Consider the following 9,909-nt stretch of genomic DNA (forward strand, 5'->3'; position numbering starts at 1 on the left):
ATCTTACTTCTATCATTGACAGTCCCTCTAGGTTGTGGGCTGCTTGCCTGTGTTCCTGAGAAGCATCTATGGTACCAGTCTATAGAGTGTGTTTTCTTTAGTGAATTACCGGTATGTTTACCGGTAATAAACTTGCACTGTTTTATGTATATGTTTGATTACATACAGCCTTGTGACAGTTTTCCTGCATGTCATAAGCATTTGAATATAAATTAAAATGTTAAAATCAAATCTGATATTGTTTTACCTTTTATTTGGTGTGTGGAAGGTGTGCGGAAGAGGGGGTAGTCTTACACGGCGAGTATATAACAAACTCTGTATTTTGAGTGGAAATGTTAGGGGGTCGTCTTATATGCCGGCAAATACGGTAGTATCATTTTTAATCCAATGAACAGGACACCAAAATGTTTGTTTCATTGCACTCCAGCTAAGACTTTTAACATTATTAAAAAGAAGTAGAAATCTTTGCCAATAGATGGAAAAAACTGATCACATTTTGTCCAGTGTTGTTTTTTAAAATAAAAATGTACCATCAGTAAGCTGTTCTAACCATGAAAAATCTTGTGTACACTCTACATTTTAGAAAGTTGTAACTGTCACACAACTTTCCCTTTCTTTTCTTTTCTTTTTTAATGGGGTAATTTTATTTCATTTTTTAAAACTCTTTATTAGTTAAGGTATTATAAATGTGTCCTCATCCCCCCCATTAAATCCCCATCCTCCACCCACGACTTTCCCTTTCAAAACTAGAAAATGAGCACCTTCTCTAGAGTCAGCAAAAGTAGGTTTGAGGCCTGTGGGATACTGAACCCTCTATCCTTATCTGGACAAAAAGGTTAACAATATATCTTTTAATATTACAGGATTGTCTAAAAGGTAAGGAACATGTTCAAGGAAGTAGCTTGTTTGCTACAAGATGTTAATTAAACTACATAAACAGACAAATGAAAATGTGGATCTATTCATTTAGAGACACATACTCAAATACTTGAGTGAAATAATTGATGCCTGGAATTTGCTTTTCAATATTCCTACAAAATGAGAGGAAAGCATAAATTTTTTAAAAACCAAAATGTTAGCAACTGTTTACCTTGGATAATAGATACATGGGAGTTCATGATATACCATCTGCTCTAGTTCTGTGTACGTTTGAGATTTTTCAAAAGAAATGGTGCTCTAAATATTACCTATAAAATAAGCTTTCAAAGGTTTCTCTTAAACAAAATTTATTTAAATATTTAAGCAATAAACATTAAGCAATTATATTATTCCATACCTTAAATAGATTAGTCAAAGGCAAAGCAAAGGCATCCAGAACAAGTTTAATTTCAGTCCATAACTCGTTTGACTTAAATTCATGGCGGTATCTAGAAAATTAAGATAAAATAGGCAACTTACAAGTTTTTGCTTACTAGCTTTGGTTCCTTAAGAATAGATTAGAGAAAAATCTAATTTTCTGAAATTCTTGGCTTTCTTTTTAAAAGAATCAAGCTCATTTTAAGGAGACTAGGTATGTTACAGATGATAGGGCAATATGAAATAAACATCCTGCCTAAGAAGAAACATACTAATGAATTAAGAGACTTATGCTCTTATTCCAGGATTATTATATTTAAAGGAATGACATTAATCACAGAAATATGAACTGCTTACACAAGCAAAAACATGAAAAAAAGTATTTTAAAAGTATGAGTTTATATATCAATACCTTTTAAATAAAGAATGTGCTGTGCGAAGGACTCCATTAATAACGTGAAAATCGCCACTCTGAAAGCGATTCACCATTTCTGTCAATAAGTCAGGCCATTTCTGAGGGAAATCTTCTCTACCAATTATGCTAATCGCATCGCTTAACTGAGAAGAGGAGGAAACAGATTAATTAGACAAAAACTCTACAAACAAGCCTACCTAGAAAACAGGGCCTTACATTACCTGCTTCTGAATTTGTTCCGGGCTGCTAAGCATCAAGTGAACTATGTTGGCTTTAATGGCTACTCGATCAGCGTCACAAATTTTATTTGGTTCATCTTCAACCTAAAAACAAAGTATCCATGAGCAAGTAACATAAAATCCATGTCCATGACCAGATAGATGGATTTGTAGATAAAGTAGAACCATTTATTTCCTGGTTTTCTAAGAAAAGCATAGAGAAAGGTAGGCCCTGAGTCACAGATTCCTTTACGCTCATGAAAGCATGAATCCTTTGATTAGAAAAATGTATATTCCATCCCAATGCAAATATTTTACATACAAATTAATGAGCTTCTGACTCCCTGATGCCAATTAAGACTCCAGTTTTATAAACTAATCAAAACATGTGATTAAAATCTTTATATATGCAACTTAGTCCATATTTATCTTCAAAAGATTCAATTTTGACTCTCACCTTAAGTCAAAGATCTTTTTCAATGAAAACCTCTTGACCATTATGAGTTTGAATGCATCCAGGTCTTGTAGAAGTCTCAGTAGTTTACAAATCAAGATGGAGGTAGAGGGAGGGATTTTTAAACATTTTAAGAATTTTTCTCACATGTGCTTATTAAAGATACCAAGCTTAAACTAGTATTTACTACTTTTAAATTATTTTATGGAAGAAAAAGGATTCTAAATAAATATTTAAGAAGATTTAAAGTTGACTTTTTAGAAAAGCTAACTATTTTTGCCAATGGTAATAATTTCTAAATAATTATCATTACTGCTATCACCATAAAACAATTTTCTCTTTTTTTTCTTCTTTATCCTAAGCCAAGTTTCCTCAACCTTGGAATTACTGACTATTTGGGTCAGATAAATCTTTGTTGTAGGAATCTTTCTTGTATATTGTAGGATGGTTACATACATCCCTACCCATTAGATGCCAATAACACCCACTCTCCCCACCCCAAGCTGTGACAACCATCATTTTACCAAATATTGTCTGGTGGGCAAAATCACCCCCAATATCTGTTTCTTAATTTATAACAAATTTATACTAGTCAGTAAACTGCAGCACAATAAGAGTCACCTTAAAATTAGTATACATTTCCATATCACACAAGACATAGGGCACAATCCCTTATCAAAAACTTCAAAGTTATTTTGCGTTTTACAAATTTTCACATATATAATTTTCAGCTTTATATAATTTTTCCCAGTCCACAATACAAACTGCTTCAGTTATTCACATAGACTGTTTTCCCATATGTCTCTTCAGTAGACAATGAGCTAGAATAAAATGGAGGTTAAAACCTAGTTTCACAACCCTCTAGCAACCTGGATTAATGTTGAAGTAATCTATATGAATTCAAATGAAACAGGAACTTTGGAAAAGTGTCCTTTCAAATTTTCTACATAGGCGATCATGCCATCTGTGAACAAAGACAGTTTTATGTCCTCCTTTGCTCTTTTTATTTCCTTTTCTTACTGCATTAGCAAAGACTTCCAATATAATGTTTTTAAAAAGCTACCTGGCCAGAGTTGATTCTTCTTCTTCCTCTTTTTTTTTTTTTTGTCTACTGATGTGATGAATTACATTAATCAATTTTTAACTTTTTAATTAAATTTATTAGGGTGACATTGGTTAGTAAAATTATATAGGTTTCAGGTATACAATTCTATAATACATCATTTATATATTGTATTGTGTGTTCACCACCCCAAGTCAAGACATTAATTAATTTTTGAATGTTGAACAAGCCTTGCTACCTGGGATAAATCCCACTTGATCATGGTGTATATTTTTATACTCTTTGCATTTGACTTGTTAATACTTTGCTGTGGAGGGTCCTGTTCAATTTTATCTTTAATCTGTGTCCAAATCTTTCAGGAGCACTGCATATATAAATCTTATAAACATACAGGGTATTGAACTATGTATTCACAAAATACTTACAATTCTCCAGTTTCTTTTAATATAGTTCTTGAATGTTACGGAGGCACACACTTTGATAACATTATCCTGGGACTTCTCCAGTAATGTTAAAAGCAACAGTGGGTAATTCTGATTTCCTTCTACAGATTCAAGAAACTTCTCAGCTATAAAAGAATTTCCATGTTATATTCATTATTATAACCAAATCTTTCTACTTTATGTATTTGTGTAACTATACATATACATAAACATAAACATATACATGTCTGATTGAAGCATCATAAAATGGAAAAGATTCCCTTCGAAAACCTATCAAGGGTCTACTGAGCCTCACTTTCCTTATCTATTAACAGGACTATATATGATGTTATATTAAACTTACATAATACCTCAGTTTTCAAGTCATTTGACTCACCTGATTCACACAAACCTATAATGTGGCCTCATCAGAATACCATCCCATCTGAAGGAGAACCTGCTTCTTAGAGAGTTTAAGTGACTTTAGGTCAAAAGTTATACACCCTACCTTGTTCCAGAAGGGCTATTATTAGTACTACTAGAGGCCTGGTGCACAAAAATTTGTGCACTTGGAGGGTCCCTCAGACCGGCCTGTGCCCTCTTGCAGTCTGGGACCCCTCAGGGGATGTCCATCTGCTGGCTTAGGCCCGCTCCAGGGGGGCGGATCGGGCGTAAGCTGGCAGTCAGACATCCCTCTGGCAGCCCAGCAGCCCTCGGGGGATGTCCACTTGCCAGCGGGGAGCAGGCCTAAGCTGCAGTCGGACATCCTTAGCGCTGCTGAGGAGGCGGGAGAGGCTCCCGCCACCACCGCCGTGCTGGCAGCCATCAGCTTGGCTTGTGGCTGAGCAGAGCTCCCCCTGTGGGAGCGCACTGACCACCAGGGGACAGCTCCTACATTGAGCATCTGCCCCCTGGTGGTCAGTGTCTGTCGTAGTGACCAGTGATTCCCAGTCATTCTGCTGTTAGGGTCAATTTTCATATTACCCTTTTATTATATAGAATAGAGGCCTGGTGCATGAGTGAGGGCCAGCTGGTTTGCCCTGCAGGGTGTCCTGGATCAGGGTGGGGGTCCCGCTGGGGTGCCTGGCCAGCCTGGGGGAGGGGCTGAGGGCCGTTTTCAGGCTGCCCACAGAACCTTCAGGGTGGGAGGCTCACGCTGGGGTGCCTGGCCAGCCTGGGTGAAGGGCTGATGGTCGTTTTCAGGCTGGCCATGGACTGCGGGCTGGAAGCAGGTATCTGGGATTTATTTATCTTCTATAATTGAAACTTTGTAGCCTTGAGCAGAGCTCAGGGCAGGCGGGAAGCTTGGCTTCCTCCATTGCCGGGGACAACCCAAGCCTCCTGCTCACTCCAGCTCCATGGCCGCCACCATCTTAGTTGGGTTAATTTGCATATCTGCTCCTGATTGGCTGGTGGGCGTGCCTTGTGGGTGTAGTGGAGGTATGGTCAATTTGCATGTTTCTCTTTTATTAGATTAGTAATGGTAGTTATTATTTCTTTTACAGTATTACTGTGATCAAGATTAAATGAATTAATTATGGCTAATATGTTATTACTAACTATATATTTGGAGCTTTACTCACATATATTATTTCATTAAGTTGTCACTAATACTATTGGTAATACTATCCCAATTTTAAAGACAAGGCCACTGAGGTTAAGTAACTTGTCAAAGATCACAGAGCCAGAATATTTCATCACTGAAAAAGTTTTAGTCTTGTCCTTATTCAACCACACTAGACTTCAGTTTTCCTCTAGATATACACATTTCTAATACCACCAATAAAGTTATACCAAGATTTTAACACATATTCACATTGATACTATACTGAGAAATATTAAATATCCTAAGTTTACTGATTACACAGTGAAGGTGTATAGCACTTCTAATTTTTCCTATCTTAAGCCTTACCCATTCCAAGGATCTAATACCTACTAAAAAAGCTGCTGTTAGCACCTAGTATTTCCTACAATATGATTTAGCCTGGCCAATGTTGTTCAGTGGTTGAGTCTTGACCTGGACCAGGAGGTCACAGTTTGATTCCCAATCAGGTCACATGGCCAGGTTATGGGCTCGATCCCCAATGGGGTGGTGTAAGCAGCCAATCAATGATCCTGGCAACTCTGACTAAAGAAGCCTCTATCTATCTATCTATCTATCTATCTATCTATCTATCAAAAATATATTTTTATTGATTTCAGAGAGGAAGGGAGAGGGAGAGAGAGATGGAAACATCAATGTTGAGAGAAAATCATTGATCGACTGCCTCAACCCTCACTGGGGATTGAGCCCAAAACCTGGGCATGTGTCCTGACCAGGATTCAAACTATGACCTCCTATTCCATAGGTCGACGCTCAACCACTGAGCAACACGGGCCGGGCCAAATCATATTATGGTAGAAAATAATAGGTGCTAACAGCAGGTCTTTTTTTTTCTTTTTCTGTTCATCAGATTATTTATTCACTTGATTTTTAGATTCACTTGTTGATAGATGTGTATTTGTTTTTCATTACTTGTATCTTTACCTTTTTCTTCTTCTTCCTCTTCTTAAGGATACCTTTCAGCATTTCATATAATACTGGTTTGGTCAGCAGGTCTTTTCAATAGGTATTGGATCATTGGAATGAGTGAGGCTTAAGATAGGAAAAATTAGCCAAAACCGGTTTGGCTCGGTGGATAGAGCGTCGGCCTGCGGACTGAAGGGTCCCAGGTTCAATTCCAGTCAGGGGCATGTGCCTGGGTTGCAGGCACATCCCCAGTGGGGAGTGTGCAGGAGGCAGCTGATCGATGTTTCTCTCTCATCGATGTTTCTAACTCTCTATCTCTCTCTCTTCCTCTCTGTAAAAAATCAATAAAATATATATTAAAAAAAAGATAGGAAAAATTAGAAGTGCTACACACCTTCATTGTGTAATGAGTAAACCTAGGAGATTTAATATTCCTCTATGAAATCAATAAAAGATATGTATTTTAAAAAATAATATGATTTAACACTTTTTTCTCTCTCTAAATTGAGTCCCAAGAGTTTAGCTTCCATCCTCAAACCTTTCCTGCTTTGTGTCACCATGTCTTTCTTGAAAGATGAGAAATGAACTGGAACATGTTTTCATGTAGCAGACCCAGTTTTGTACCAGTCTACCAGGCTTTCACTGTTTCCTCAGTGTCAGCATTTTGTACAGGGCAGCACACTATATCCATGATTTGGGGGAAAGCTCATACAGACTGCCAGGTCTCTTTCTTAAATTATAATTAATGTCTTGGAAGCAATTTTCTCATGAGTTTAAGTCTATTCCTTTCTGTGTTCATTTTCCTCAATTTGCGCTCAGAATATTCACAGACATTTTCCACATACTCAATGAGCTTCAAAATGTCTTCCAGTTTACCTATACCCCTGTCACATCTCAATAACCCATGAGAAGAGTGGTATCTGTAGGCTGGAATCCACTATACATTGCCACCTCCATATCATTTTATTAAGATGTTGAGTCAGTCTACTACTAATCCCTGAGAAATATGTCCACAACTCTTCCCAGAAACACCAGTTTATTCCTACACTCTGTCCTGGATTCATAAAAAAATGCCACCTTCACCTTACAAGACACAATTATTAAAAATATTTTTAATAGATAATGTTGGCAGAGGCTTTCTGAGAAACTCTAAGAAGATTAGAGCCATTAATTTCCCTTTATCCAAGAACACATTACTTCTTTAAGCACTAATGGGAAGTTCACAAATGTTTCCTCTCAGAAATCACAAAGGCTAGGATGACTGTATTAACATGTTTACAATTCTGTTTTACATATAACATCAGTATCACACACACACACACGCATTCATCTATGTCTTCATGGGGCCCTTCCAAAATCCTCTTCATGAGCATGCACATTAGTAAATTCTAAAGAAGCAGATTAACAGCATTTCTGGATAATATGGCTTACATCAAGGATCCTCAACTGACTACTCACAGGACATATATGGTCCTCAAAATTAAATCTGTATAAATTTCAAAATTGTTCAAAGTTATTAGTTGCTATCATTTAAAAGTAAGGACATTTCATATAAACACCCTTATTTTTCAAGTAAAGCTGGAAACGATTTTGCAAAACTAGTTTGAATCTCCCTAAGATAGCTGGTTCCAAATAATAACTGCCCCTTAACCAAAGCATATAGTCACAGGAGATTACCAGTCCCCACTTGGCCTGCTCCCTCATTTACCTTCACATCCGATTCCTGTGGGCACCTGAGATTGCAAGTCTAAGTTTATACTAAGTTTCTCATGGAAACTGATTATATTTGGGAGAAAGGGGGTAGAAAAGAACCCTAGGTCTTAAAATGTAATAATTAAATCAATCCCAGCATGAAGGTAAGCATGGAGTGTCTGATTGCCTGGTTTCATTCACTTAATCACTTTTTAGGCAGTTAACACTCATCTCTATGCCCCAATTATTATCTTTCTAAAACTGGCAGGTGTAAGAAATTTCAAAAAAAAATGAAGGGACAAAGCATTCTAAACATATTAGTACTTTATATTCCAGAGGAGGACAAATAAAAGCTATTTTACTCAAAAACCGAAACCCCAAAAAACCCCACACCATCCTATGTTATAACAGTTGAAGACAGCCAACCATACACTTTGTGGCTACAGAATGAAAAATAAACTGAGAATCCAAGTGTAAATCTTTTTTTTTTCTGTAAATATATATTTTTAAAAATCTATATTTACAAACAGCAGTTTGCATAAAGTTTTCCCTCACCTGTCCTTTAAGAATACATCAACCACAAACAATATTTATTCTCTTTACCTGGACGTCTGATGGCAGGGTCAGGATCAAGAGTTTTCTTTAAATATTCTGTTAGCGTTTGCAAATTTGCATCACTGAGCTCCATTGCAATGAAACCTAAAACAAGAAATGAGGCTTGGGTAATTGGTCACAGGCGAACACAGTAATTTGCATATAAAAATCATTTCATGTTATCAGTCTTCCCTCTGAAAGACATTCTTTTTTTAAAAATATATTTTATTGATTTTTTTTACAGAGAGGAAGGGAGAGGGATAGAGTTAGAAACATCAATGAGAGAGAAACATCAATCAGCTTGCCTCCTGCACACTCCCCACTGGGGACGTGCCCGCAACCAAGGTACATGCCCTTGACAGGAATCGAACCCGGGACCCTTGAGTCCGCAGGCCAACGACTGAGCCAAACCGGCTAAGGCTCTGAAAGTTATTCTTGCTATGTTTGGGCATAGACTATAAACCTGACTCTGACCTAAGAGGGGCTTTTGTGAAACAATGGTGAGATAATTTTGATATAAAGGAGAAGAAATAACATGTCATAATTTTAAAAAGATAGGCACAGAAAAGCAAAATTGAAGGCTTGATCAAAGTCACCATAAAGTTGATCTAATTTAGAAACAAAGCAAAGGGTAAAAAGGCTCACAAAAAATATTTTTTAAAGTCCTGTGGTAAAAAATTAAAAATTAAAGCAGTAAACATATATGCATCCAGTATCATATATTAGCACCTAAATATATAAAAAAACTTCTGCCATAGCTGGTTTGGTACAGTGGACAAAGCACACTGAACATTCCCAGGTTTGATTCTGGTCAAGGGCACATAACTTGGTTGCAGGCTCCTCCCCAGTCCAGGCCCTGGTTGGGGATCGTGCAGTAGGCAACCAATCAATGTGTTTCTCTCACAATGATATTTCCTCTCTGTCTTTTCCTCTCACTTTCACTCTCTAAAAATCAATGGAAAAATATCTTCTGGTAAGGATTAAATATGCATATAGTGTGTGTGTGTACACATCCTATCTAATAATAGACAAACATGGTCCTCCCCAGTCCAGGCCCTGGTTGGGGATCGTGCAGTAGGCAACCAATCAATGTGTTTCTCTCACAATGATATTTCCTCTCTGTCTTTTCCTCTCACTTTCACTCTCTAAAAATCAATGGAAAAATATCTTCTGGTAAGGATTAAATATGCATATAGTGTGTGTGTGTACACATCCTATCTAATAATAGACAAACATGGTAATATTA

The 9,909-nt window shown here is 37.0% G+C and overlaps 1 protein-coding gene across 2 annotated transcripts in view; it reads right to left on the minus strand.

Annotated features, from left to right (window-relative positions):
• CSE1L (CSE1 chromosome segregation 1-like (yeast)) overlaps positions 1 to 9,909 on the minus strand; it is a 60,264-nt gene that overhangs the window by 30,636 nt on the left and 19,719 nt on the right. For both annotated transcript variants that reach the window (XM_006758806.2, XM_015560720.1), the window contains exons 2-6: positions 8,673 to 8,768; positions 3,872 to 4,014; positions 1,933 to 2,034; positions 1,709 to 1,854; positions 1,277 to 1,367 (exon numbers count right to left, since the gene is read on the minus strand). In XM_006758806.2, coding sequence (XP_006758869.1) covers positions 1,277 to 1,367; positions 1,709 to 1,854; positions 1,933 to 2,034; positions 3,872 to 4,014; positions 8,673 to 8,757 — 567 coding nt within the window. In that variant the 5' untranslated portion in view covers positions 8,758 to 8,768. The remainder of the gene's footprint in view (positions 1 to 1,276; positions 1,368 to 1,708; positions 1,855 to 1,932; positions 2,035 to 3,871; positions 4,015 to 8,672; positions 8,769 to 9,909) is intronic.

Source organism: Myotis davidii, unplaced genomic scaffold (genome assembly GCF_000327345.1).
Source record: "Myotis davidii unplaced genomic scaffold, ASM32734v1 scaffold935, whole genome shotgun sequence".
NCBI lineage: Eukaryota > Metazoa > Chordata > Mammalia > Chiroptera > Vespertilionidae > Myotis > Myotis davidii.